Source organism: Sporothrix brasiliensis (assembly GCF_000820605.1).
Source record: "Sporothrix brasiliensis 5110 chromosome Unknown Cont21, whole genome shotgun sequence".
In the NCBI taxonomy this organism is placed as follows: Eukaryota; Fungi; Ascomycota; class Sordariomycetes; order Ophiostomatales; family Ophiostomataceae; genus Sporothrix; species Sporothrix brasiliensis.
The window spans coordinates 2,898,714-2,926,459 of NW_024467140.1; the positions used below are offsets into that span (position 1 = coordinate 2,898,714).

The 27,746-nt window shown below is 59.5% G+C and overlaps 8 protein-coding genes across 8 annotated transcripts; 3 read left to right on the plus strand and 5 right to left on the minus strand.

Annotated features, from left to right (window-relative positions):
* Positions 1–9: 9 nt before the first annotated feature.
* On the minus strand, positions 10–3,330 carry SPBR_08914 (uncharacterized protein; the record flags this gene model as incomplete). The annotated part of the gene is made up of 4 exons (XM_040767040.1): positions 10–765; positions 1,177–1,289; positions 1,547–2,858; positions 2,938–3,330. The coding sequence occupies 4 exons, from the start codon at positions 3,328–3,330 to the stop codon at positions 10–12; spliced, it is 2,574 nt and encodes an 857-aa protein (XP_040615876.1).
* Positions 3,331–5,289: 1,959 nt separating this feature from the next.
* Positions 5,290–9,930, plus strand: SPBR_04550 (uncharacterized protein; the record flags this gene model as incomplete). Its single annotated transcript, XM_040762827.1, has 1 exon — positions 5,290–9,930. The coding sequence occupies one exon, from the start codon at positions 5,290–5,292 to the stop codon at positions 9,928–9,930; it is 4,641 nt and encodes a 1,546-aa protein (XP_040615877.1).
* A 467-nt stretch (positions 9,931–10,397) lies between these two features.
* On the minus strand, positions 10,398–11,117 carry SPBR_05291 (uncharacterized protein; the record flags this gene model as incomplete). The annotated part of the gene is made up of 1 exon (XM_040763568.1): positions 10,398–11,117. The coding sequence occupies one exon, from the start codon at positions 11,115–11,117 to the stop codon at positions 10,398–10,400; it is 720 nt and encodes a 239-aa protein (XP_040615878.1).
* A 2,811-nt stretch (positions 11,118–13,928) lies between these two features.
* SPBR_04781 (ferric-chelate reductase) lies at positions 13,929–15,977 on the plus strand (the record flags this gene model as incomplete). Its single annotated transcript, XM_040763058.1, has 1 exon — positions 13,929–15,977. One exon carries the CDS (start codon positions 13,929–13,931, stop codon positions 15,975–15,977), a length of 2,049 nt encoding a protein of 682 aa, XP_040615879.1.
* Positions 15,978–16,844: 867 nt separating this feature from the next.
* Positions 16,845–18,767, plus strand: SPBR_04817 (arginyl-tRNA synthetase; the record flags this gene model as incomplete). The annotated part of the gene is made up of 1 exon (XM_040763094.1): positions 16,845–18,767. One exon carries the CDS (start codon positions 16,845–16,847, stop codon positions 18,765–18,767), a length of 1,923 nt encoding a protein of 640 aa, XP_040615880.1.
* Positions 18,768–19,089: 322 nt separating this feature from the next.
* On the minus strand, positions 19,090–20,952 carry SPBR_04837 (uncharacterized protein; the record flags this gene model as incomplete). The annotated part of the gene is made up of 1 exon (XM_040763114.1): positions 19,090–20,952. One exon carries the CDS (start codon positions 20,950–20,952, stop codon positions 19,090–19,092), a length of 1,863 nt encoding a protein of 620 aa, XP_040615881.1.
* Positions 20,953–21,532: 580 nt separating this feature from the next.
* SPBR_04742 (uncharacterized protein) lies at positions 21,533–23,761 on the minus strand (the record flags this gene model as incomplete). Its single annotated transcript, XM_040763019.1, has 1 exon — positions 21,533–23,761. One exon carries the CDS (start codon positions 23,759–23,761, stop codon positions 21,533–21,535), a length of 2,229 nt encoding a protein of 742 aa, XP_040615882.1.
* A 970-nt stretch (positions 23,762–24,731) lies between these two features.
* SPBR_04829 (leukotriene-A4 hydrolase) lies at positions 24,732–26,618 on the minus strand (the record flags this gene model as incomplete). The annotated part of the gene is made up of 1 exon (XM_040763106.1): positions 24,732–26,618. The coding sequence occupies one exon, from the start codon at positions 26,616–26,618 to the stop codon at positions 24,732–24,734; it is 1,887 nt and encodes a 628-aa protein (XP_040615883.1).
* Between the last annotated feature and the right edge of the window lie 1,128 nt (positions 26,619–27,746).

Genomic DNA, 27,746 nt, shown 5'->3' on the forward strand with positions numbered 1-27,746 from the left:
GCGCATCGGTTACGCATCCTTGGGTGCGTCCGGCTGCTTGCTCCAGTGCGCGCCCTGCACCTCCGGCAGCGCCGTCAAGTTGCCAAAGATGGTCGCCAGCACCGGGAATTCCTTCTCCAGGTCCACGCCCCATCGTTCCACCGCGTTCTGGATCGCCGGCACCAGACACACGTCCGCCAGCGTCACTGTGTCACCCACCGAGTATTTGCCAGACGGCCCACCGTTCGCGCCCCCCGCCGTCACAAGCGTCTCGTACGCCCGCAGCTCTCTGACGCTCCAGTCGTACGCCCACTTGGTCTTCTGGTCGCCGTCGGCACCCAGGTCGCTGCCCAGCTTCTCGAGCGTGTGATTCGCTTGCCGCGGCTGCAGATCCGCCACAACAATCTCGACGAGGCTGCGCACGCGTGCGCGGTCGGCCGGGTTCTTGGGCAGCAGCGGCACGGCATTGTCCGGGAAGGCTTCCTCGAGAAACTCGAGAGCGGCCACCGACTGCGTAATGTAGACGGGCGTGCCGCCGCCGGATCCGGATCCCTCGATCTCGGCTGCCAGCGTCGGCAGCGACTGGTTCGGGTTGATGGCCGTGTACGCGGCGCCGCGGTGCTCCTTGTTGAAAAAGTCGACAAAGACAGTCGTGTGCTCAATCTTTTTGAGCGCCAGTGCGATCCGCAGCCGCGTGGTGCACGACGACCTGTAGTAACCGTACAGCGTGAGCTTCGTCATGTTGATTGATGGTGTTGGCGTTCGGAGACGGGGCGATGTCGATTGCTGTTCAAGTGATGTTCTAGAAGATCACGATGACTGGAAACGATGACCTTTGAAGCTGTGGAAATATATGGAAAAGGGAAAAGGGAAAAGGGTCGAGTGACTCGGAAGACAGCGGGGGAAAGCAGAGAGGATATTCTTTCCAAAAGCAGCCGGATCGGCTTTCTTGCCGTTGCCGTTGATGCGAAGGAAGGCACATCTCACTGACGCAACCCAGTCAAGGCAGTTGCGCTAACATACCCGCGATAGCACACGCCCAATGACACCATCCAGCAGTGCAAGGGCGCACTAACGATAACGGGGCCGCATGTGCTTGTGGCTCTCATGGCGGCAGCTCACATGGCAAGAGCGAACCAGTCGAGCCGAAATATGTCGTATTGACTCATTTGTATGGTGGCATCGCATGATATTAACATGTGCTGCTCGCGAAATGACAATGGTGGGAGCCGTGCCGAAACGGCGAGCGAGAAAATCGACGAGGAACGAGCGAGGGATGTCCCGGGCCTCAACCGGCGGAGCCGAAGTCGCTTTGAATGATAGAATGGACAAGGTTGTACTTGTTTCTGGCATTTTATTTGCCAACTTTTTTGTCCTTTACATTCAAAGATTCAAAATAAAGAAGAAGAAAAAGAAAGAAAGCTGCCGATACATGAGGCGAAATGTGACGAGAATTGAATTTATACTTTATACACGACAAGATCGGATTTAAATAACACTTATTTAAATATAGGATATATACAAGCTACTCTGCATGGCAGCCACCACAAACTCTTATATGTTATACCGGAACCCGGGATGGTCGTCGCCCAGGTTCGCCACATCCTCGGGCCGCCGTTCCAGCCGGGCCGCCGTTCCAGCCGGTACGCCCGCTGACCGAGTTGTCGTCGCCGGTTCTCCACCCACATGAGATACGCCAGAGCCGTTGCCGCGGCGGCACCGATCCACAAGAACCCGAGTGCCACGCCGTAGCCTGTCACATACGTCGGGCTTTCTTCTCGCCGGTAGATGGTGGACGCCACGACGCCTGCCATGTTGCCCAGCGCGCTCTGGACGCCGACACCGAACGCGCGTTTCCAGCGGCCGGCCAGGTTCTCGACGAGCCAGCCATAGGCCAGCGGCAGCGCCGCATAGCCGCCGATGCTAATCAGGAACGAGGCGCCGTACTTGGCCTCGCGGTTCATCCACGTCTCGTCGAGCAGCATGCAGTAGCCAATGGTGGCGACAATGGTGGCGGCCATGATGAGGGCGTAGCGCAGGCGCAGGCGGTCGGCGAGCCAGGACACGGCGACCATGAAGACGGCGGCGACGGCGTAGACGGGCAGGGTGTGGATCTTGACGTCGCGCGCCTTGTAGCCAAAGTCGTGCAGGATGCTGGGCATGAACATGGGCGTGCTGTAGGCCGTGGTGCCCGTGCCGACGGCGACGAGGGCGCCGAGCCAGATCTTGTAGTCGGCGAGGGAGTGCAGGACAGCACGGCGGTCGAGGCGGTCCATGGCAAACGTGTCAACAGCAGACCCAGACCCGACCCCTGCCCCGCCACCACGGTCTTCGGCCACGCGCTGCTGGACGCGACGCCGTTCTTCGGCCGAGAGGTAGCGGCAGCGGTCGGGCTCGTCGACGACAAGGAAGCAGGCTACCAGGCCGATGGCAGCCGTCACCGAACCCTCGACAATAAAAACCCAACGCCATCCCTTGAAGCCGTTGGGTGCAATGCTGCTCACGACGTCGGTGGTGCTGTTTTTGGGGCTGACGGTCTGGGCGCCTGCGATGCCCTTGCCGATGGCGTAGGCCATGAGCGGACCAAAGGCGGACGCAGCAACGTGGCCGCAGAAGAGAAGGCTCAGGCGCGTCTGGTACTCGTGGCGTGTGTAGTACAGGGACGTGACATAAATCACGCCTGGCTGGAGGCCGGCCTCGAAAATGCCGAGCACAAACCGCACAGCGACGAGCCCGTGGTACGTTTGGACGAAACCGGCGCACAAGTTGGCGACGCCCCAGCAAACCGTCATGGCGCCGAGGTACCAGGACGGACGCCGGCTTCTGCAGAGAAGGAGGCTGCTGGGGACCCCGAAGATGACGAGTGTCGCAAAACAGATCTGCACGAAGGGCGTGTCAGTGTGTTAGTGGCCGTTCCTTCACTTTTCGTCCTGTACATGGGGAACCCGGTAGACACACATAATAAGCAATGTTGTACTGTTGTACTGTGAGTGAGAGGTCCCCCATGAGGCCCATGACCTTTGCATTGCTCATGCTGATGCGGTCGAGCGTCGAAATCAGAAAGACAACCAGGAAGATGGGTAGGATGCAGAGGTCGAGCTTCCAGACAAGCCGTCGCTCAGCTTTCCGGCTCAAGGCTGATGCATGTGACGTTTGACAGTGTTGCTGCTGTGATGGTGACAGTAAGGGTGGCTCGCTGCCGGAGGATCTATCATGTCGTGCCGACTTTGGCTCGTGTTCCGTTTCGGGGGCGACGGCGTCCACTGCCGCAATGGATGCCCGGTCGGACACCGTCTCGATGATGGCTTCCATGCCAGGCTGCTGCCGTCGTCCATGTGGCTGAAACGCCATCGTGGCAAGTTGAGTGGACGTGATGTTTATGATGTTTATACTCTTGTTTTGCGACACCTCAATGACCAGGTGTGCGGTCCCATGTTGAACCTCGTGCGGCGACCAAGGCTTGGAAAGGTCGAGGGTTAGGGTTTTGGCAAAGGTGGATGGGAAAGGGATGTTATTTCAGTCTGGGCATGGGATTCCAAGGGATAGATTCCAGCAGGGTCCTTTTGTCAACCAATACAACAATGGAAGCCAAGACATAGTGAAATCATCGTGGGGCAGAACAGAAGCCAAGAGGATGAAGATGGCGCAACAGGCTAAATATCGACAGTCAGGACAAAGCGATAATTAATCTCAGGGACCACCGACTGGGGGGAAGCCCTGACAAAGTACATAGCGAAGCAATTCAGAACAATACGTCAGGAACCCTGCCCAGGCAGAGGCATCCTCTGGGATAGGTGACTACCGCAGGGCGGACAACGGAAGTCGGAAGACGAACAGGCGGAAAACCGAATAGGGGTTCCTGTAGTTAATTAAGACGAATGAGACGGTGGGCGAGGTCAAGGGCGACATCAATTAATTTCGCTCTCCCAGCGGCGCATCGTCTGCCGTCTTTCTCACGATCTCACATGGATGTTCGGCACAGCGACTGATGGGGATGCCGCGTGGTTCATAGGAGACGAGAGTGAGGCAAATGGGGTCTTCCGGTCTTTGCAGGGCCCACGATACAAAGCCCAACTCATACACAGCGGCCTGTTGGCTACTACTTTATCAACACCAAGTCGGGGAAGGAACATGATTGCGCGAATGTGAAGCGTAGGAACGGAAAGAGCAGAGGACGTGTCACCTGCCGCACGGACTGCCCGAGAAGAGCCACGCGACTGGCTGCACGAAATGCCTCCTCCGTATAGCACTATATTTTGACGGTATTCAACGACTCGAGTTTGTTCTGAGGTCCCCCTGTATATATGCGCATGCTCGGCTGTTCCTGCCAGGCGCTGTCTGCCTCACCAGCCGTGATCAATTTAGAAAAGGAGGGATGCACCCCTGGTGCTCGAAACAGCACAACACCGCAAATTGAGGGACCCCTTTATACGGCTATTCGTGCAGTTGTGTTGGCTGTCGTGTTAGCCGAGTAGAGATAGCAATATGGGCCAAGTTGTTGTGCCAGAAGGGGCACGGAGACGGATTCGAGGCCGCAATAGCACACCAAGTAAGAAGTTTGCCTAGAGCGGTATCAGACAATATGCATATAGGCGATCCTGACAGACCCACTTAAAAGTGCGAAAACAGTGTAAACACGATGTAGATACCGTGTCGACGACGGTGTGGCAATGTGCGGCCCTAACGGGACTAGCGCATTCCTATTCTTGGTGCAAGGCAGCAGCTTTTCTTAGAACAAAGGTGCCATCGACAACAAAGTCATCAACCACGGTTCCACCACAGGCGATGCAGACAAGGCAGCCGAATAAATTCTGGACTCGAGGATCGCACTGACGCGCCTGTGGTGCTGTTGGTCGAGTGGTGTTGTGCTTGTTGATGCTGTAAGAAGAGGGCCGATTTGCTGCAGGGACCGCGTCAGGTGACTTCAGGCACCTCCCGTTCAGGCCTCCTTCCACTAAATCCCGCGCTACAGGGGGCTTAACTCGCTGCCTGCCCACACCTGTTAGGCGGGCGTCGTACTACCACCTTCATTATCCTTTGCATCGCCAGATTCGCTCGTCTGCATCTTGCATCCTCTCTCAACACAAACATCGCCATTCTTTGCGTCGACGACATCTAGACGAACATCGATTACTCGTGTCGACGTCGAGCGCATAAAACGAACGCGTCCCTGTGCGCAGCTGCCCGAATAATCCGACATTGCATTTTCACGATTGTCACGACATCGATCGACATCCAGCAGGCCCCTCTCGATTCCCCGCGAGGGCCCTTTGTTGGCTGTCGCCCCTCTCTCGTCCCTCTGCATCCATCATGGATTCCTACTTTCCACTCCCCGGCCTGCAGCTGCCGTTCCAGCGCCGGCTGAGCCGACTCTACAACGACACCAAGAAGTCGTCCGATTTCGTCAAGGAGCCCGTCCAGAATGCCGAGGACCCCGAGATCAAGGCCCTCCACCGCAAGCTGCGCATCCAGAAAGACCGCCTCGTCAGCTGGGGCCTCGAATGGTCCGACCCCAGCCAGTCGTCCGAGGTCCTGATCGACTCGTCGCTGTCGCGCGCCGGCCTGAGTGAAGTCGTCAGCAGCATCATGTCGACGATCAAGGAGACCCTTGCCGAGGTCGAGCCGCTGTGGCTGAGCTCCAAGCGTCTGGTGGGCAGCGGGGGTGCCGGAAGCGGTGGAAACGTGGGCAGCGGCGACAGCAAGGCCGCCGAGCTGTCCGCCGACCGCGACCGCAAGCTGCCCATTGTCACCTGGGACAAGGCACGCTTTGCCGACCTGGTGCGCGACCTGACCGTGTCGATTGACACTCTCTATGACTTGTCTCGCACGCGGTCGTCGGCGGCCACGGGTGGTGGTGGCGGTGGCGGTGGCAGCGGCCCCGGGAGTGATGTCAAGCACCCTGGCGGCCCAGGCAGCGTTCCCACGCATCACAGCCCAGTCAGCGGCAACATCAACAACAGCAACAACAACAGCAGCAACAACGCTCCCATTCTGGGGACCCCGGGCAACAAGCTGGCACTCGTCACGTCGGCGTCCTGGTCCCCCTCGTCACCCAAGCAGCTCTCCATGCAGCAGGCCCTGAAGCGCCACCTGCAGCAGCAGGGCCAGTCGCCCTCGACGATGATGCAGCAACTGACGAGCGACGAGGCCAAGCTGTTTGAGTCGTCGCGCATGCTCGTGCCCCAGCAGATCGACTCGGCCATGCTGACCAGCATCGAGTCCGGCACCCGCCCGCCCGAGGACCCCAAGGCCCGCGAGGTTGTCTTCATGAACAAGCAGGCGTACGCCGACCTCGTCAGCCGCCCCGTCGGCCAATCCTACGCGCCCCTGCTGCTCGAATACGCCTACTTCGACCCCGTCTACTCGTCCACCGGCATCATGCCCTCCATGGCCCGCTTCGAGAAGCTGTCCGCCGGCCTGCAGGGCGAGGCCAGCCACGTCAGCGGCAACCCGCGCCTGCTGGGCTATTTTGAGGACATGGACCACTCGCGCTTGGGCCTGGTCTACCAGTTCCCGCCCGGCTTCCACGCCATCGCCTCGCCCCCGACCGCCTCGCAGTCGCCTGCCATGCTGCGATCGTGCCTCTACTCGCTCGGCGACCTGCTCGGCAGCCCCGGCGTCGAGCCGAAACTCGAGGCCAAGTTCCGCCTCGCCGCCAACCTGGCCAACGCCGTCTTTGAGCTGCACGCTAAGGGCATTGCACACGGCAACCTGGTCGACTCGAGCATCCTCTTTGGCCGTGTCACCAACCCCGACGCCGGCCTGCCCTCCTCCGACGTGTCCCAGGTCGACATCCGCAGACCTGTGGTGTCCTCCTTCGACTTGTTTCCCGATACGCCCAACCCCGCGAGCCGCAGCGACATTAAGCGCCGCAGCTCGCGCCTGCACCAGCACCCGCTGAACCCCATTTCCTTTGCGCCGGGCGCGCCGCCTATTGTCGACGCCGACCCGCGCGTGTTCGACCTGTACTCGCTGGCCATGCTTCTGCTGTCCATTGGCATGTGGACGCGCCTCGAGAACCTCGTGCCTCACCAGGACTCTGCCATGGTGTCCGAGGCCGTGCTCGACCAGCTGTCCACGCAGTGCGGCACGCTCTACATGAAGGCCGTGCAGACCTGCTGGACGGCCATGGAGCTCGTCGTCTCGGCCGGCAAGGCCGCCGGCGAGTCCCACCTGGCCCGCTTGCAGGTGCGCGCCAGCAGCTACCTTGAGGCCTGCTGCGTCCTCGACGACGTGGCCAAGCTCGAGGAGCGCCTGCGCAACGATTTGGGCGGCGACGACGACCTTGTCTCGTCCTCCGTCGCCAAGTCTGCGACGAGCTCCTCGACCACGCCGATGCCGACGCCGGCGCAGACGCCGTTCACGCCACCCACGCTCGTCCACTCGCACTCGGCGCCGCCGATGCCGCCACCCAAGATGTCTTCGCCGCACCCGGCGCCGCTCACGACGCCGTCGCAGCCGCCCGCCATGCGCACCCATCGCAGCCTTCTTTCCATGCCGCCGCGGGACCGCCTCCCTGACGAGTCGTTTAGCGACGCGAAGCCGCCGCCCGTGCCACCCAAGACGAGCGGCTCCGGTGGTGCCACTACGAGCCCGCTGGGCTTTGCACTGCCGCGGCACCCGTCTGCTGCGACCGCCGGGTCTGCAGCACCCGGCGCCATGTCGCACATGTCGCATGCGGGCCATGTGGCCACGCAGCCATCTGCACCTGCATCTGCTCCTGCTGAGAAGAAGCGCATGCGGCTGTATCCTCAGGTTGCTCTGCCTGCGGATGTCGTCGAGAAGTGGCACACGTACCTTATGCCGCAGATCAACTACGTCCTGCGCCACTTTTACCGCAGCCACCCCGAATCCGTCGAGATTTCTCTGGAGTCCGTCGGCGACTCGCCGCGCAACACCCGCCCCACCGTCGTCGTCGTCTGCACGTCTGTGTCCAAGGTGCGCAGCATCCTGAAGCGCAAGATGGCCAACGTGTTTGAGGGCACCAACAGCGTCGGCCTCAAGGTGTGCACCGGCCGCGTGATGCGGTCGCGCAAGGACGCGACCAGCGGCAGTGGTCCTCGTGGCGCGGGCGCCGACAGCGATGTCGTGAAGCGTAGCGGCGCCGACTTTCAGTACGGCAGCGCCTCGGCGGCCAACACCCAGTTCCAGCAGAAGCCCGAGAACGGCGCCAGCATTGGCGCCTGGATCGGCGACCGGCACCTGCCGCCCGTCAGCTTTGGCGGTCTGGTCCTTGTCGACGACAAGCCGTTCGGCATGACTGTGCACCACATGCTGGACGACCCGGACGCGTCGGAGGAGGCGGCGGCCCGTGAAGGCCAAAAGGCCCTGCGCAGCAGTGGTGGTGCTGCGGTCACACCCGCCGCTGCCGCCGCGACGACTGCCAACGCGGCCGGCGAGGGCGAGGATGAGCAGATTGAAGAACTCGGCCAGTCTGTTTTGGACTGGTACGCCGATATGCAAAAGGGCAGCAGCTCCGGCGCTGCCCACTCGAGCGGCGGCAGCGACTTCGACGTCGACGACGACGACGAAGACGACGACGACTATGCCTGCGAATTTAGCGACACGAGCTCGGCCGTGTCCGAGTCCGACATTACGAGCGAGTGGTCGGACAGCGACAACGAGGACTATGACGACCCACGCCGCCGCCGCCAACGCGACGACGACGACGACGACTACGCTGCCAAGGCAGACGACGAGACGGACGAGCCTGGCGACACGCCCGGCGTCGAGCCCGGCTATGGTGAGGGCTACATTGTCACGCAGCCCGCGCTCGACGATGTCGACGGCAACTTTTATCCCGACGAGGCGACGCAGGACGACGACCACCTGGATTCCTGCGGCCTCGGGGACGTGTATGCGTCGAGCGGTGTGCGCCGCCGCGTCGACGAGCACGGCCTCGTGCACGAGATTGACTGGGCCCTCTTTGAATTCAAGGAGGACCGCCAGCCGCCCGCCAATTCGATTCCGCACCTGCCTCTCGGCGGCGAGGCCGCGCCCGCCCTGTCGGACGTGTCGTCCTCGGGCATCCTGCGGCCGACGACCGTGGCGCCCGCGTCGGCGCTTCCGGGCCTGGACGTGCAGTGCATCGCGCGCACGTCTGGCCTGCAGACCGGCCGCATCCTGCCGACCATTACGTCGGTCAAGATCTACGGGCGCACGTCGCCGTCGCACACGTACCAGATTGCGGCCGCGGGCGGGCCGTCGTCGAGCGCCAACCACGCGCAGACGCCCTCGCCCTCGCCCTCGCCCATTGGCATCCCCGGCGACAGCGGCGCATGGATCGTCGAGCGCGAGCACGGCCGCCTCTGCGGGCACGTCCTGGCGTGGAGCGCGCGCAAGCGCGTCGCCTACCTGTGCCCCATGGACGTGCTGCTGCTCGACATTGCCGAGACGCTCGAGGCCGGCGAAGTGCGCCTGCCGGGCGGCGACGCCATTGTCAAGATTATGGACCCCGAGGAGCGGCGCACCAAGGCGACGGCGTCGTCGCCCAACGTCGCGACCGCGACGTACGCGACCAACAGCATGCGCGGTGGTGGCGGTGGCGGCGCCGGTGCTGCGTACAGCAGCCAAGGTACGGCCAGCGGCTCGGGCCGCCCGACGCTCAACACGTCCCTCAGAACGTCGTCGTCGCTCAGCCTGCACGAGTCCTGGCCGACGGAGCCGTCGCCCGACGTGCCGATCCTGCAGGGCGAACGCGAACTCCAACGCGAACGCGAACACGAACACGACATGGCGCCCCTGGACCCGGTCGATGAAGGGTTCCAGGACAGCGACGTGGTGACGGTCGCGGGCAGCGCCATCAGCCGCAGCAGCCGGACCAGCAGCAACCCGGGTGCGGGCGACAGCAAGAACCCGCGGTGGCAGGAGTCGACCAAGATCATGGAGATGGTGGGCAGCATGGGCAAGGTGCGCCTGGACAGCAGCAAAGACGTGCAGGCGCCCTGCTAGGCGGACAACTGACGCCACGCCGTGCAACGGCCACGACACGATTTTATTCTTTTCGTTTCTTTTTTTCTTTTCTTTTTTTTTTTTTTTTGTCTCTTTTCAGTTATAGCGTATTGATACCACGGGCAAGGCAAGTTTATTTTGTATCCACACGGCGTATGCAACTGGATTTTGTACCGAGTTTGGGTCCCTGGAAGGGAGCTCTTGGCTTTAGAATCAAAACTTTATATAGCTTGTACGGTCTTTGACAATATTTTTTACACACCCGCACATTCACAGTCTTCGCCCCCACCATTGGCAGCCATTCACATAGTAGACTGAAGTGTAAAAAACAACTCGTTTTGATTAGCCGCGAACGGAACGAGGCGGCACGACTTTAGCAAGCAAATCACGGGGAATATTGTACACATTAAATCATCGACGCTTTTTGGCGCTGTTTGCTCGTTCGCCCTCTTCCCTTTCCATCCCGCCTACAGCATCATGAAGGCGCTGCCAAACATGGCCGCCAGGACAACGCCCGCCACGCTGCCCAGCGGCAGAGAACCGCCGACGCGGCCGGGTGCCGCGTTCTTGGTAGACGAGCCGGTGCTGCCGGTGCCGGTGGTCGTGGGCGTGGAGCCGCTCGAACCGGTGCCTGAGGCGGACGCGTCGCCCGCCGAGTTGTTGCCGGCCGCCAGCGGCGCCAGGTTCGCGTCCGTCACAAACGACGCCGTCACGCCGGAGCTGTTGGTGCAGGTCGACTGGTTCTGGGTGGCGGCGCCCGCCACAAAGTTGACGGCCGCGCACTGGTACAGCAGACCATCGGGCGCATCGACCACGATGCCGAGGACGCCCTTTTTGCCGGCCCAGCTCTCGGGCACGGCAATGGCGGGCTGGCAGAACTTGCCGAGGCCCGTCTGCATGGTCTCCGGGTGCAGCTGCGTCCAGTTGTTGCCGGTGGCGGTCTGGTCGAGGGTGGCGCGGTACAGCCAGGTGCCCTGGGGGTGGAGCAGGTTGATGGCGACGTTGTCGCCGCCGACGTGGAAGTCGGTGACGTTGTCCTTGGCGAAGTCGGGGGTGAAGGAGCCGCAGGGGCCGGTGCCCTCCTTGTCGTCGTCGAAGCCAATGGTGGGCGGATAGTCGAGCGTAAAGTGTGCGCTGACGACGGCCGAGGCGGCGAGCAGGAGAGCGGCAGATGCGAGAGGAGCCATTGTGGGGATGTGTGGTGGTAGCGAGAAGAAGAATGTGGTGGCAGAGAGAAAGACGAGTAGTTGCGCAGAAAAGGTGGTGGGCAGAGGGTTGTAGCAAATTGCGTGTGTGAGGCAGCGGGAGGGTTGGGTTTTCAATAAAAACGGAGAGAAGCAGGATGGCAGGTACAAGAAGACCCGATGTGCCAAGACACGGCTTCTTATAGGACAAAGAGGTACGCAATGAGGGACGAGGAGAAACGGCAAAAAGCAAAAAGGGCAAGAGCAGGGCCCGAGCTATGCACAAGGAACACACGGAGGAAGGAGCTTAGATGGAGCTCGGCTGGGGGAAGCGACCAGGGCGAGGTGTGGAGTTCCGTGAGGGAAAGAGCGTTTTTGGGGGGGGGGGGGGGAGTATTAGTTGTCAGCTACAAATTTGGAAACAACGTCGCTTGGCCTGAGTGCTTTCCGCGCTGGTTAGACATTAATTAGGGCACGTTGTTTGGTGGCGCTTCCCATGCGTGAAGTGAATAAGTGAGTGGCGGCGCCGCTGGGATTGGAAGATGGTACGAAGTAGTTTCCGCATGCGCCGGCGTGTGGACCCTGTGAGGGTGTTTCTTGGTGTTTCTTGTCCGGCGCCTGCCTCAAGTTGATACTTTGATACACCCAAGAAGCACTTTCTGACCGATGCTCGACGTGAGCGTGTTTGCGATTCGGCTGCCAGGTCGGCTAGCTGGCTGGTTCTGGAGCATCAATGCTAGCTGCGACTCCATCTCGTTAATCTCCGCCCGTATCGTGGGCCAGGCCGTGTTGAAGATGTCAAACAACGTGCTCTTGCAAGGCTGGATCTGCAACTCGAGGACCACTTTGGGCAGATCAACGACACGAGGCCAGGAACGCAAACAGTTCTATAAGAAGATGGAGAGTGAACCACGCTGATGGGCTCAATGTCTCGTCAACACGCAGACACTGTCCTGGTTGTGTGGTTGTCTGGCGTACGTTGTATTTCAGTTGTCCCAGCCCCATGCAGCCTCTCTCCGTTGCTCGTGCCCGTTCCATGTCCCTGGTTGAGCGGCCAAGACACTATGGGAGGCCTGCAGGAGGCTGGATGGCAACGAGCGCCTTAATTACCTCTGCTATAGTTGTGTAGGCTGCGGCGGTGCGGCGTTGCGGCGTTGCGGCGTTGGTGATGCCGATTATCAATTATCACCAGTTGGCTGCTTTCCACAGGCTGACCGAAAATGGAAAGAACGTGAGCACTTACACGCTACGACGTCCATGTTGGCGCTCCACTCTGTCTGCACATTGGCTGCATGGTCGCTCCTGCCGCCCCTCCATGTGAGCAAGTTCCTGACAACGAGGCCCTCGAGCCCCTCCCAACCCAAAACCCCCCAATGCCTCGCCAAGCCAATTGCAGGCTCTGCCGTCGACAGTTATGTGGGTCTTGGCGCTGGAGACGGGGAAGGCACAGCGTCGCAGTTTGGCAGGAGCTGCAGGCCATGCGCAACTTTGAGCAAGTTGTGGCGTCCTAATCCGTCCTAGCCGGTCCAAGCGGCCGGCAGTAGTGAGAAGGTTTTTTAAGCCTTTCGATTGCCTCTGACTGGAATATTGTCGTCTGTTCTGAGCAGAGTCGTCTGGCGAGGACGGACGACGTTGGCAGGCTTCGGTCCCGCCTTCCATTTTGGTTCACCTCACGCTCGTTGACTCTGAAAAAAGCATGCTCACGTCGCCCGTCGGTTGGTCCTTCCTTGTACTCGTAGTCCTCGTCGTGTTCTCCTGCCGTCTTGGTGTGCATCTTCATGCCGCTCTTTCCTCTTCCCGTGGCACACCAGCCATGCCCCCCCTAGTGCTGTAGTCCGTTTCTGCCGTTGTTTTCGTCGTGGCTCTTCCCCGTCTCTCCCATTTTCTTTGAGGTATTTCAAACCCCAACCAGAAAGTCAACGCCTCCGGTCCCCTCGTCTTGATCATTGCCTTTGGTCTCTGTCGTCAGCCTTCACAGTACACCGGATGCAACGGCATCGAGCACACGGTGGACGATACCAGAGACATCACCAACCAGCGCCTCTACCGCCATAACCAGAAATTCCATCTCCGTCTCCTCTGTCTCTTCCCTGTGTCACTGCAACGTCGATCGCCGTGGCCACGGCCTTGCTCCTCTCCTCCTCTCTCTTTGCTTGGCCATCTCTTTGCTTGGCCAGACTTCCCCTCTCCTCAACTTGACGGACCGCCCCCGCGTTGCCCATCGCCAAGCCGACCCCATAAACTTGCGCGCGCTCGTTTTATCGTCTCACTTATTTTTATTTGATCTTCACTCCCTCTCAAGACGTTGCTGTCCTGGTTTCGTTCCTGCACTGTTTCGGCTTCCGTGCTTTCCGGCTGTGGTATTTTTGCAACGTCGTTGCAGATTCTCTTGTCTTGTCGTACAGAGTCGTGTCATACACAGGTTGTCTGGCCGTGGATCTCGTCAGATTTCCTTTTCTGGCCACTGGTCCTGCCACATCCCATCCGACCCATGCTACACAGACCGACATCTGTCCTTCACATCCACAGAACCGACGACGTCTGCTTTTCTCCGGTCGTACATTTTATTTCTTTTTACACCGACTGGGCCCTTCGTTCTGTACAACCACGTACTTGCATCGGACAATATTGGCCATCCAACATCTGCCATCGACACCCCCACATCATCGCCACCCGAGACCGACACCTACATCGACATAGATGTTGACCGGATCAACATTGTCACCATCGCCTTGAACATCGACACCTCGACACATCGACATCAATTTCCTTCTCCCGCTTCACCCCCGTGGCCACGCCACACCCGCCGCAATCATGGACATGATGATGATGGGCACCAACATGTTCCAGACGACCAACATGGCGCTGGCCCGGACGTACTGGTACATTGTCGCTGCCGTCGTCGGCGCCTTTGTCGTCGTCCGGATTGTCAACTACTACGACAGCTGGGTCCGCCTGCGCGCCCGGTCGTCCTCGTCTCGCGAGTACCCGACAAAACCCATGTCTGCCTTTTTGCAGACGTGGGCCACCCTGACCGCCGTCTTCCGCGAGATGAGCTACCCGCAGCTCTACGTCCCGGTTCGCTACTTCACCTGGCTGACCCCGCCGCCGCTGGGCCGCGTCCTCATGCTGCTCGTCTACTGGGGCATCGTCGTCGGCTTCATGTGCGCCGGCTCCATCATCAAGGACGTCAACTTTTGGGAGCGCATCGGCTTCCGCAACGCCTGGGTCACCGTCACCCAGCTGCCCCTGCTCTACCTGCTCGCCGGCAAGTCGTCCGTCATCGCCATGCTCACCGGCTCCTCGCACGAGCGCCTCAACTGGGCCCACCGCTGGATCGCCCGCACCATGTTCGTGACGGCGTCCGTCCACGGCTGGCACTTTTACAACGAGTACGCCAAGGCCGGCATGACGAGCATCTTCTTTCAGGTCATGCCCATGGGCAAGTACGGCATGGCCGCCTGGGGTCTGCTGCTGTGGTCCTTTGTCGTCGGCATGGCGCCGCTGCGCCATCTCTGCTACGAAGTCTTTGTCCTCCAGCACATTGTCACGGCTGTTGTGCTGCTCTGGGTGGTCTACCAGCACGTGCCCGCCTATGCCAGGTACAACGTGTGGTTCGCCATTGCCGCGCTCGCCTTTGACCGCGTCGTCCGCTTCGCCATGCTCCTGTGGCAGAACATCAAGGTGCGCGCCCCGAATCGGTCCCGCTGCAAGGGCGGCCAGCGCATCGGCCACGAGGCCCAGATTCGTGCCGTAGGCGACGACATTACCATTGTCACCATCAAGGACGTGCATTTTACATGGCGGGCGGGCCAGCATTTGTACCTGTGGATGCCCTGGATCGGCCCCCTCGAACAGCACCCCTTCACAATTGCCTGCGCCCACCAGCTGCCCGACACGTGCATCTGCAACAGCATCCAGTTGGTGGTGCGCAAGCATGGCGGATTCTCGAAGCGGCTGCACGACCGCGCGGTGAAGCTGCAGCAGGCGTATGGCCCGAGAAATGGCAGCAGCAGCAGCCGGGCCAGCACATTTACGGCCTTTGTCACAGGACCCTATGGCGAGCCGGCGCGCTGGGACATTTACGAGACGCTGGTGCTCATCTCCGCATCGACGGGTGCCTCCTTCACGCTGCCCATTCTCGAGAGTGTGCTGCAGGCCGACCACACTGCCATCTGCACCAAGCGCATCGACTTCTTGCTCGCGGCCAAGAAGGGCGACGAGATTGGTTACTATGTGCAACGACTGCATGAGCTCATCGACAAGGCCAAGACCTCGGGCATCGAACTGACCGTCAGCATTGCCGTCACGCAAGACGCCAAGTCGCTGCCCGCACTTCTCCGTCGTGCGTCCGATGCCCCGGCTCTGCTCACCGCCGCGGCTGACGATGCCGCTCCGCCGCGGGAGAACGAGAAGGGCTACAGCTCGTCGTCATCCCTTGCTGCTACATTCGCCGTCCCCGACGAACAGGAGCCTGCCGCCACCTCGTCCTGCTGCATGGCCAAGGAGGCGGATGTGGAGAAGTCGGCGCAGGTCATCACGCCAGCGGCTGGACCTGATGCCGATGCCGATGCCGCTGTCGACGCCGACGCCGCTGCCACAGCCACAGCACACCACCGACCCAGCAGCGTCGCGAGCGACGACTCGCATGTGCAGCAAATGACGACCCGCCCCGACATTGCTGCCTTTATCCGCAATGCCGTCGAGACCACGGGCGGCGAGACCTCGGTCGTCGTCTGCGGCGGCAAGTCACTGGTGGCGCGCGCGCGGAATTGTGTGGCCAAGCTGTCGGACGAGCGGGCCGTCCACAAGGGCACTGACGCGCAAGGCATCCACCTGCACGTGGAGGAGTACGGCTTCTAGTCGTCGTCTTGTGCCCATTGTTTTTCTTTGATCTTGATTTTGAATGCTCGTTTCGAAAACGACGATATGACTTGCCACGTGTGTAGTTGGCCCCTTTGGTGTTCTGCAGGCCCTGTAACGGATATAATCGAGCATTTTCAAAGCTCATCATGACACAAATAACGATTGATTTTAATTTGAAGTGTTGAATTTACCAAAATCGTTGCAAATATCGTGTCATCCCAGTTTTGGCACCGATATCAACAAGTTAATGGAAGACCACCGCTTCGACCCAATTAGGCAATTCTCTTACACTGGGCTTTTTACAGAAGATAAGGCACCAAAAGCGGGGTCGCGCTGTTCTCGTAGTCTTCTTTACAGTGTTTCAGGCCGGTAGAAATATTTGTCCGGCAGCCGGTTCAGCGCAGTTTAGGGCGCTGCAAGCAGTAAGGCGCTGAATGGCAAGCACTAAAGAAAGCTATGACTCCAACGGCAAGAGCCATTGAGTCAGTCGCAGCCAAACGAGGAAGGAACGACCCAACCTTGAGCTAACAAAGCGAAAGAGGCTAAAAAAGTCGACTCTATATTTTTTTTCTGGTGATAACGACGAGCCGAACAAAACGGATCACAACTGCTACGATTGCCAACCAAGGCCAGGCTCTTCCTCCTCGACTCTCTCTCTTTATGCCACCCTCGTCTGCACCGTTTTCTGTGCTGACTGCTGCCCTCCGCCGCCCGACCCATCTCCCGTCTCGAGCAGCTCGCCCATTTCAGCCTCGATCGCGTCTGGTGACATCTCTCCCCGTCCGGCGCTTCCTTTCGACTCCTCCGGCGCCGCCTCCTCCTCCTGCTGCTCCATTCCGTCACCGCGTCCGCACACTGACACCAATGGCCGCCGCTGCCGTCGACCAGCTCGCCAGCCTCGTCGAGGGCTTCGACCTGCACGAGGCCGAGAGCAAGTACCCCAACTGCCACCCGGACACCAACCCCTTCGACCTCTACCGCGCCCACCTCACCAATGTCCTCACAAAAGTCACTGGCGTCGACGCCAGCCTCGTCTACCCGGCGCTGCAGTGGACCACGGGTCTCGACAAGGGCGACCTGATCCTGGCCACGCCCGCGCTCCGCGTCAAGGGCAAGAAGCCCGACGCGCTGGCCGCCGAGTGGGTGGCGGCCTTCCCGCCCAACGACCCGCTCGTCGAGGCGCCGACGGTCAATGGCTACTTTGTGCAGTTCTTCTTCAAGCCGGCGCCGCTGCTGCGGTACACGCTGCCGCTGATCCGCGCGCAGGGCAAAGAGTTTGGCAACAACCGGACGCTGGGCCTCCAGGACCCCGCGGACCCGAGCAAGGGCCAGAAGCGCATCGTCATCGAGTTCTCGAGCCCCAACATTGCGAAGCCCTTCCACGCGGGCCACCTGCGGAGCACCATCATCGGCGGCTTCCTGGCCAACCTGTACGCCAACGCCGGCTGGGACGTCGTGCGCATCAACTACCTGGGCGACTGGGGCAAGCAGTACGGCCTGCTGGCGCTGTCGTTTGACCGGTACGGCGACGAGGCGGCCCTCGAGCGCGACCCCATCAACCACCTGTACGAGCTGTACGTCGCCATCAACAAGGAGCTCGCGGCCGAGAAGGAGCAGATCGAGGCGCTGAAGAAGGCGGGCCAGACGGCGGAGGCGCAGCAGCTGGCCGACGCGGGCCTCGACGAGCAGGCCCGCCAGTACTTCCGCAAGATGACCGACGGCGACGACAAGGCCGTGGCCCAGTGGCGCCGGTTCCGCGACATGTCCATTGTGCGCTACAAGGACACATACGCCCGCCTCAACATTGTCTTTGACAGCTACAGCGGCGAGTCCCAGGTGCCCGAGGCCGCCATGGCCGCGTCGGCGCAGCGCATGGCCGACCTGCACATCACCGAGGAGTCCGACGGCGCCCTCATTGTCGACTTTGCCAAGCACGTCCCCGGCAAGGAGGGCAAGCGCCTGGAGCGTCCGCTCGTGCGCAAGCGCGACGGCACCGCGCTGTACCTGACGCGCGACATCAGCGAGCTGCTCGGCCGCGCGGAGCGCTACCGCTTTGACAAGATGATCTACGTCGTCGCCTCCGCGCAGGACCTGCACCTCAAGCAGCTCTTCAAGATTGTCGAGCTCATGGGCGACAAGGCCCTCGCCGACAAGTGCCAGCACGTCAACTTTGGCCTCGTGCTCGGCATGAGCACCCGCAAGGGCACCGTCAAGTTTCTCGACGACATCTTGCGCGACGTCGCTGACAAGATGCACGAGGTCATGCGCGCCAACGACGCCAAGTACCAGCAGGTCGAGGACCCCGCGGCCACCGCTGACATCCTCGGCATCTCCGCCGTCATGGTCCAGGACATGACCGGCAAGCGCATCAACAACTACACCTTTGACATGGACAAGATGACCTCGTTCGAGGGCGACACCGGCCCCTACCTGCAGTACGCCCACGCCCGCGTCTGCTCCATTGAGCGCCGCGCCAACCTGTCCGACGCCGACCTCGCCTCCGCCGACACGTCGCTGCTCGCCGAGCCCCACGCCGTCAACATTGTGCGGCTGCTGGCGCAGTGGCCCGACGTCGTCCAGAACACGCTCAAGACGCTGGAGCCGACCACCGTGCTCACCTACCTCTTCAAGATGACGCACGCCCTGAGCTCGTCGTACGACCACCTGCAGGTCGTGGGCAGCGAGCCCGAGCTGATGAAGGCCCGCATGGCCCTGTACGTGTCGGCGCGCATCGTCCTCAACAACGGCATGCGCCTCCTGGGCCTGAACCCCGTTGACCGGATGTAAGGCGGCGGAGGGGGATAAAAGGAGGCAACGGAATGTGCTCTATGCTATTGGATTTTGGAGATACTCGGAGGTATTTTACGTAATGAACGAAAACAGGAACGATTACAGGGGGGGGGTCATATCATTCACTCGGCACGACGTTTCATGGACCACATTGTTTATTTCATGTGCGGGCATACCAATATCAAAACAATATAAACAGTTTACAAAATGGATTTACGTCATACATAGTAGTCGACTGTTGAAAAAAGGACAACTCACCTTACGTGCAGCTCGTTGAATGGACCTGGCACATCACCTACCTTGGCACTCGCCTTGGACATCACTTCTTACGAAAAATGTCCTGAATGCGTGACTTTGCGTCCCTGTGAGGCTGCATGCGTCCGACCGCACCGATCAAGTTGCTGTACGCACGCTTCGGCTGCGGCTCCTCGGGCTTGTTCACCTCTGCAAACAGCTGCTCGGCCTCGGCCGCGCCGGCGCCGAAATTGCCGTCTGCGAGACGCTCCTCGATCAAGCGGACCAGCTCGGCCGCCGTCGGCCGGGTATACGGTTCGTACGCCGCGCACCGCATCACCAGCTCGCGCAGCCGCCACTCGTACAGCCGCGACGGTGCCGGCACTTGCTGCTTGCGGCCGCCTGCTTGGCTGGCCCACGTCTCGGCGCGCAGCGATTCGTGGTCGAGCATCCACGCTATGGTCGCAATCATACGGACGCCTTGGGGAGCAACCTTGGTGTCGTTGGCCACTTGTACAACCCGGTCAAACTCGGCTTGGTTGTCGAGGAATCGTGGGAAGGCAGGGTGCCGCCAGTCGCGCACGGGGGCAAACCCGGCGTGGGGGGCAGCACTGTGGAAGCTCTTGCGCAGCATGAGCCCCTGCATGATGAGGGCCATCTGGTAGATGTTGGTCTTTTCGTCGTACTGCCCTGCGATCTGCGCCCCGGCGGCGCTTGGCCGGTCGGTGACAGCCTCCCACTCGGCTGTCCACTGCTCGGGCGTACAGTAGCTGGGCTTGCCACAGAAGCGATATTTCCAGGTAAAGTTAGTCTCATCAAGGTCCACCTTGGATCTGTCAACGGCAAGACCAAAGTCGGCGACCTTGAGCTTCGGAATGCGAGCGCTGGCACAGACTTTGCCGCAGCCGTCGTTGGACGCGTCCACGAGGACGTTGCTCGGGTCGAGGTCGAAATGCACAATGTTGTGTAACTCGGAGACTGACGATGTCGCTGGCACGTTGCTGTTGCTGCTATTATTACCTGTGGCCGCAGCGTTGTGCTGTGCCGTTGTACCAGCGTGCGGCGCATATGGATCAAGATCGGCCTCGACAGGCAGGTCCTTGGGCTGGCAGGCGGTGGGATATTTCATGGCCAGGCAAGCCTTGGCGAGGCAGAGCAGCAGATGCCAGCAAACTTCGTTGGAGAAGCCCAGGCCCAGCTGCTCCGCCTTGGCGATCCAGTGGTCGAGCGGACCAAAAGGTAGATACTCGAGAATCATGACGTCCTTGGCGTTTTGGACCATGTCCTTGACGGTGGCGTCGTCTTGGGGCTTCGGGCACACTGCCGGGTCGTCGGGCATCACGCCCTCGACAGCCTCTGTCTTGTAGCCACCGGGCAGGGCCCGCAGCTCGTCGACGCTGAGCATCTGGATAATGTGCGGGGCGCCGTGTAGCAAGCGCGTCACGTTTTTCTCGTGCTCCATTTGGTCGTGTGCGTTGTCTTCCGACAGGGAGACCTTGGCGACGCACTTGTTGTAGAGGCCTGTCACGCTGTTTGCCGTCTCGAAAAGCGCTGCCATGCCCATGCCGCCGCAGGAGAGAACACGACGAAAGCGGATGCCCGCTCGGAACAGACGGCGGGCAACAAGGTTGATTGTTTTCTGCACGTCTCTCCGTCTATTCGTCTCAAGGTCGGACATGGAATAGCGCTTGTTGGGGTGATAGTCCTGGGCCTTCATCTCCTTGACAAAGTGGTTCATATGCTCTTTGGTTTTGAATTCAAAGACCTTGTGAACGACCTTCCCGCGGTCTTGTATCATAGGGTGTGGCACATTGTCGAGGATGGCTCGCGGGTACTTCGACCTCATGTCTCTGGCATAAATGTTGCCCCTGCGGTACGCGGCAAAGGCTAGGTTGATCCTTTTCTGGTAATCGCGCAGCTTCTTAAGCTCCTCCCTGTCGCGGTTCATTTTGCTAAAGTGGTGAAAAAGGAGAGAAAATAAACGGGGAATTGGTGAAAACGGATGGGGGTAATTTAGTAGAGTAGCGAGATACAGAATCTCAGAACAAAATTAAGAAAGAAGAATGTGCAAAGGAAAGTAGAAATAAATGTGGTATATCTCTCCAGGAGATGTGAAGGTTGAATAAGAAAATAAAGGTAGGACGTTTGACAGCTTCTTCTCATCATATTCAAATGCAAAAATGCAGACGGCTGTGCTTTATACAAAAATAGGAACTCATGAACAGAAGAACAGACCTGCAACAAATTACAAAAGTACAAAGAAACAGAGGCGGTGTGTGGCAGAACAACAAAGACTTGTGGTCAAAACAAAATGACAAGCGCTTTGTTTTGTAGACATGTTCAAAATAAACGGTTGCGCACTGTTCTATGAAAGAAAATGCGTACAATGGAATAAAGCGCAGGGTGTGTAAGGAAAGTATAATGCATAAAGTTGAAAGAACAAAGCACTGTTTCTATGTCCAATATCCAAAGTGTATTTTTGTTGTAACAAAGGCGTATGTTTATTCGGCACTTTACCATTGTGAGCCCTACACCATCTGAATATTGTCGTTCCGCTTCAACATGGCTTCATATGCTGGCGTCGGTATGAAGCTGCTTTCGACATTCCACTGCACGAGCGTCCGCCGCGACGGCACCGCACCTGGCCCGTTGTCGTCCAACATGACCAGGTATAACACATGCCGGAATCGCCCGTTGCCCATGTCGCGCGTAAGTCGTTGCACGACCACAAAGTCAAAAACGCCCGGAGGGAGCGATGTCGGGTGCCGCTCGTCGTTTTGCGTGAGCATGCCAATGGGCTCATCGGGCTTTCCGGGCACAAATGCCGTGCTGAAGGGCGCCGTCTGGATGTCGAAGCGCACCGTCCAGCCAGCCACGGTGAGCGTCTGGTCCTGGATATCGACAAACTGTATGCAAAGGTCGAGCGCCATCTCCTTGCGGGCCATATCCTCGCGCACGCGTTCCGTCTTTTCCGCCGTCGGCAGCAGGTTGTCGGGAAGCAGATACGAGACCTCGCCCTCCCAGCCAACGAATGACCATGAGGGGAAGGCCGGGCGGCGGCGAGGTGGCTTTGGTTTGGCGTTGCCAGTGCCGGAGCTGGCGCTGTGACACCACATGAGCGACACGGGGAAGTCCCGCAGCGGTAGGCCCCATACAAATTCGCTTAGATCGGCCATGCGGCGTAGGAAGCTGAGCATCCCGAGACAGGCATTGAGAGAGTCGCGGTCATACACCATCTTGCGGGCCGTGTAATCACTGATGCAGCTCGCAAACTGGGTGGCGGCCATCTGACGGCGGCGAGCGGGGGTTGGCCCGGTACCGCTCTGTTTGCCGGTGCTGCTTCCACTTCCAAGGGCACGGCTACGTGAAAGTTCGCGGAAATACTCTCCACTCTCTTCCTCGCCTAATGCGAGTAGATCCAGAACATGGCCTGGGTCTATAGTCTCGTCGACCGTCTCCTGCAGGATCACGTTCTGACACCGGTAGTGCACCTGATCCTGCCCGAAAATGATCAGCCGCTGGCTCAGGTATTCCTCTTGCAGAGTCCATGCGCGAGTCCGGTGCGTGCACGTCGGGTACTCCCACTCGGCCGTCATCGTCGGGTACATGGCGGACAATTCGTAGGCCGAGCCGTCGCCATTGAAATCGACAATTGTTTCCCGCGGCTGGGCCGTGCGAGCGCGCGCCTGTGTTGTGCCCCGGAGGCCAAAAAGAGAGCTGTCGCCATAGAAGGCGACTAGCGTTGCGTAGGCACCAGCATAGATACGGTCCATAATGCTCAGCTGCTGTATTTTCACGGGTGAAGATGGGTCCTGGTCGATGCAAAGTGCGTCGATCCAGAGGTAGCGGAAGCCCAGCTGCTTGGTGGTCTCCATGGCATCGGTAATTGTCGCGGGCAGCGTGCCCTTCTTCAGCGCGTTCGGTTCGGGGACGATGGGGCCCCATACGTAGCTGAGTGCCAGGTACTCACAATTCGGCGGACAGGGGACGATAGTCATCGTCTGTACATCGATCATGCTTGTTGTAAGGAGCTCGTCGACCCACACATTTCTACAGTCAGAGTGCTCGGCATCGCAGCGGTGAAGCCAAGATTGAATTGTCTTGAAATCGACGACAGGGTCCCGCACCCGTATAGGCAGTCCGCTTCTGGTAGTCGAGGGCGGTGATGGCCCTGACGATGGCAAGCTCGGGTGGCCCACGATACCAATCGATGTATCGTACTTGAACCGGTAGTCTGCGGTGGCCAAGAGCTCCACAGCCTGCCTGCTGACCATGGGCTTCGCGATGATGGAAATGGACACCGTGTACTGCTCGTACAGGTGCGCCTTCTTCTCGCCTTTCAAGGACCCTCCGAGCCGGTTGTATGTCCGTAGCGGCTTGAGGAGATACTCGTCTGAAGGCTCAATGTTTGTGTCTTCGGGCGGGAAGATGCTGAACAGCAGCCGGCACAGTGGGCAGCTGTCGACGAGCTCGATGCTGCGGTACGAACCCAGACTGCGGTAGAGCTGATAGTTGTCAATGGCCAACTCAAAGTCGCTCGTGAGCTCGTCCTGCACATCCTCGCGCAGCAAGAGGTCGAGCAGCCGGAGGCCATCGCAGCGGTCGCAGAGCGTGTCGGGCTGCTTCTGGGCACTCGTGGGAGGGAAGGACAGGATTGCTTTAGGGCCCGGCTTGTTGGTGCCTCGAGGCTGCTTGCCATCGGGGCAGTCAGCCGTCTTGTGGCCGGCCTGGTGGCACAGCAAGCAGAGGAACGCCATCATAAAGTTGAATGAGGGGCAGAAAATGTCCGAGCAGGGGCGAGCCTGATGAGGATCGATATGACTCCAGGCAACTCTGTACAATAGTGGCAGCTGTCCCCCTATTTATATTAAGCCACCTCCTTCTCAGCCTTGTCGAGAGATTCAGACGCCCAAGCAACACAGCCACGTCGGAGATGTTGGACAAAGCGCAACGTTGTGGAGCATTACGATCCTGCAGGCCGGTTCCCCTCTTCATGCAAAGATTGATAGGAGAAGCGCCATCAACGCCTAAACGGACCCTTGTTCTGCATGCACACCGGCAATCCTTCGATGCAGAGACACAGAATCGAGCATTTTTTTTTGGACTTTTGCGGGTTTGTTATTCTCCGCAAATCGATGGCCTGTCGAATTGTTTCTTCGTGGTCGGCGCCCTCGTGTCTGTGTCCTAATTAGATTAGTATGAAGTACGATGAATGTACAACAACAGGGGTATGTCATACATCGGATTGTTTACCTTTCATGTGTGTGGTGTAGTAGCAACTGTATGGGATGAAAAGGACTCGGTATGAAAGGAGATGGACAATACGAAAATAAAAGGGGCCCATTTGGCAAATACAAGGTGTGTCACCGAAGAGGAAGGCGCGGCGCGTGAGATTTCAACGTTCGGAGAAGGAGCGCTTCGTCGGTTTCAGTTAACCGTACGCGCCTGCCCTTTTCCACCCTTTCACTGCAATTCAGGTCCAGTATGAGATTCTATTGTATTGTAAAATTTCCCATTGCTATATATGTGTAATGAGATCGCAAGGCCTGTGATGGATCCAAAATGTATGCAGCAGTGCCGAACATGTCAATGCTCTCGTTCGTTCTCGTGTCTCCATTCAATGACGCCAAGTGTATAAAAAAATGCAGTGCAGAATCAGTCATAAGAAGAGGGTCCTCGATCGGGAGTGTCGCGTCCGGAATCGAGTGGTAACCACCTGACCACGGCTCATGTCCGCATCGCATCCGGACTGAGGTCCTTCTCGACCATGGCCTTGCAGATGGGGTGGTAAAAGTCGCGGTTCTTCTCAAAGGTGGCCAGGGCCAGCGGGCGGTCGACCTGGTTGAGGGCGCGGTACAGCGACCGCACAAACTTCATGCGACCAACGGTGCCGAGCAGGTCGGCGGTGCCTTGGTAGGTACTCTTGTCCTGGGCGCGCAGGGAGGCCACGTAGTAGGCCGCCTTGACCTCGACGTTTTGCGTATCGACCAAGCCGTAGGCGGCGCCCATCCGCTGGGACTGGTCCGCGGTAATCGGCTCGGTGAAGCTCTGGATCTCGCCCAAAAAGACGATGATTTGGTTGGCCGCCCAGCCCTCGACGTCCTTGGGCGAGGGCACAAAGTCCTTGGCCTTCCACTGCTCGGCAAGCTTGTAGCAGACATCGATGAGCGAGGTGTCGAACTGGGGCTTGGGCGGCAGGCCGGGCGTGTGGAAGCGGCCCTCCCAATCGATGCCGGCCACGGCGTCCTTGAGGCTGGCAAATTCGGGCTTCGCAAAGAACTCGAGGAAGGTGTCGCGGAACTCGTACGAGTCGAGGGACTTGCCGCTCCACTTGGTAAAGTAGTATGGGATGAACTTGTCAAAGTTGGCACGGCCGACGAGGCGCTCGAGGTAGTAGACCATGTGGAAGCCCTTCTCGTAGGGCACGGTGCTGAACGCGTCGTCCGGGTCGATGCCGTCATGGTTGATGAGCAGCTTGGTGTAGTCGTGCGAGGGGCCAAAGCTCTTGACGGCGCCCTCGAGGGCTTTCCAGCCGATGACGGCGGAAAAGTCAAAGTAGGCGTCGCCGTGGATGGCGGCGACAATGCGGCGCTCCAGGTACACGGTCCAGCCCTCGTTGAGCCAGTAGTGTTCCCAGCTGCTGCTGGTGACCAGGTTGCCGCTCCAGCTGTGGCTCAGCTCGTGCGCAATGACATCCACGTTCTGGCGGTCGCCGCTGATAATGGTCGGCGTCGCAAAGGTGAAGATGGGGTTCTCCATGCCGCCGTAGGGGAAGCTGGGCGGCAGAACAAGCACATTGTACTCGCCCCAGGCGTAGGGGAACACGAGCTTCTCAATCACGTCCAAGTACTTGGGCATGTCCTGCTCGAGCTCCCACTGGCAGGCCTTGAGCTGGTCGGGGCTCGTGGCGACCACGGACCGCGCGCCAATGGGCGCCGTGACAATGTCGCCCGAGGCCAGGGCGAAGAGGTAGGCGGGGATGGGCACCTTTTGCTCAAAGACGTACAGCGTATCCTTGGCGCTGACAGACGCCAGGATGTCGTCGTCCTCCGCGACCTGCTGGGCACGGGCGTCGGTGACGGTCAGACCGCTGGCCACGACGGGGTGCGGCGAGGCGATGCGGAACGAGTAGGTGGACTTGACGTCCGGGGAGTCCTGGCAGGGGAACAGCGAGCGGGCATGGATGGCCTGGGCCTGCGAGAACATGAACGGCGCCTTCTTGTTGGACGTTTGGGCGGGCGTCAGCCACTGCAGCGCCGTGCACGCGGCCGTGGTCGAGACGTCGATGCGCACGCGGACGGTGGCGCCCGCCGGCGCCGAAGCCAGGGCCGCCGGCAGCCGAATGTGCAGGGGCTCGCCGAGCGGACCAGCGCGCGGCTTGACCTCAAAGGGCGCAGCCTTGCCGTCTACGAAAACGGCCTTCACATCCACGGAGCTAGTATCGAGGATGATCTCGCTGGCGTCCTCGCCGTCCGCTGCGGGCTGGCGGGAAAAGTCCTGGACAACATGGCCGCGCAGCACCTGGGCATCAAAGTCAATCTTGAGGGTAGCGGTGGTGTGGTTGTTGCGCCAGACGTGGTAGTTGGACGCCGTATTGGCGTCGCGTTTGCCCATGGTTTTGGTGGTAGAGGGTTTGTATGTAGAGGACGAGTCGACAGCAGAGAGGGAAGCTTGGAGATTGGTCAAAGTCGAAAACGAGCGGCCGCGGAGGGTGTTTTGTACGCTTCGGATCGAGATTGGCGACGGCGGCTGGGCGAAATGAGCGTTAGGGAGAGTTCTGAGTTGCAATTGAGTCGATTGGGTCGATTGGGTCGATTGGGTCGTCGAGGGAGTTGAGAAGAAAGATAGCGATACAGAGCTCGGAAGGAAGTGCCGTGGAACGCGACGCGTAGCAAGTAGTAACGAGGCGAGCGAGGCAAAGGATGCGGCAGGTGCTGTCCTTTGAACGAGGAAGGTGCTTCTCATGAGGGAAGGGAAGAGGACAAGACGGCAAAACGGCGAGGCAGGTGCGAGATCGCTCGGTGGAGACCCTTTTTTTGCAGTTGGAGCGTACGGAGTACGTAGTATGCGTACAATTACAAACAATGTCCGTAATTGGAAGGAAGGAAAACAAGATTGGAGTGAGAAAGAGAAAGGGAGTTGTTTGGTTCTCGTTCCAAGTGCCGAAGTAGGAAGGTAAGATATGTTTCGACTTCGATTTTGGTCCGGTCAAACAGCGATGCGGCAGGAATCTTTAGGCTCACCCCGCGGGAAGGAACCTGACTGGACAAGGCAGGCAAGGCAGGGCTTTACTGGTGAGTGATGCTGGACGGGCGCTGATGGCAGGCGCTGACGGTAGGCGCTGACGGTAGGCCTTTGTGTGTCAAGTCAGATCGAGGACATCCCACTTGCTCCATGCGGACGTGAGCTTTTCCAGCATTGCTCGGCCGCGAGTCATTTTTGGGAAAGAGCAAAGGAGTCGAAAGGGAACGAAAGGAAGATCGGACAGGGAGGTGGGCCCCACTCATCGCGTGCGACGGCAAAAATACTACTTGAGAGCCCTCTAAAAACGAACAATTTGCCGCCTCTGAAGGTCTCATAGGCCCCAGCGTGCGACCAGAAAGCTTCGAGAGGCTCCAAACAGCAGGCCACTCCACTTTGGCGGCGGCTTTCTTCGGCGACGCTAGAACAGAAAGAGCAGTTGCCAGACGGTGTTATGGAGATGGACAGTTTATGGGTTGACGGGATCTTACGACATACACG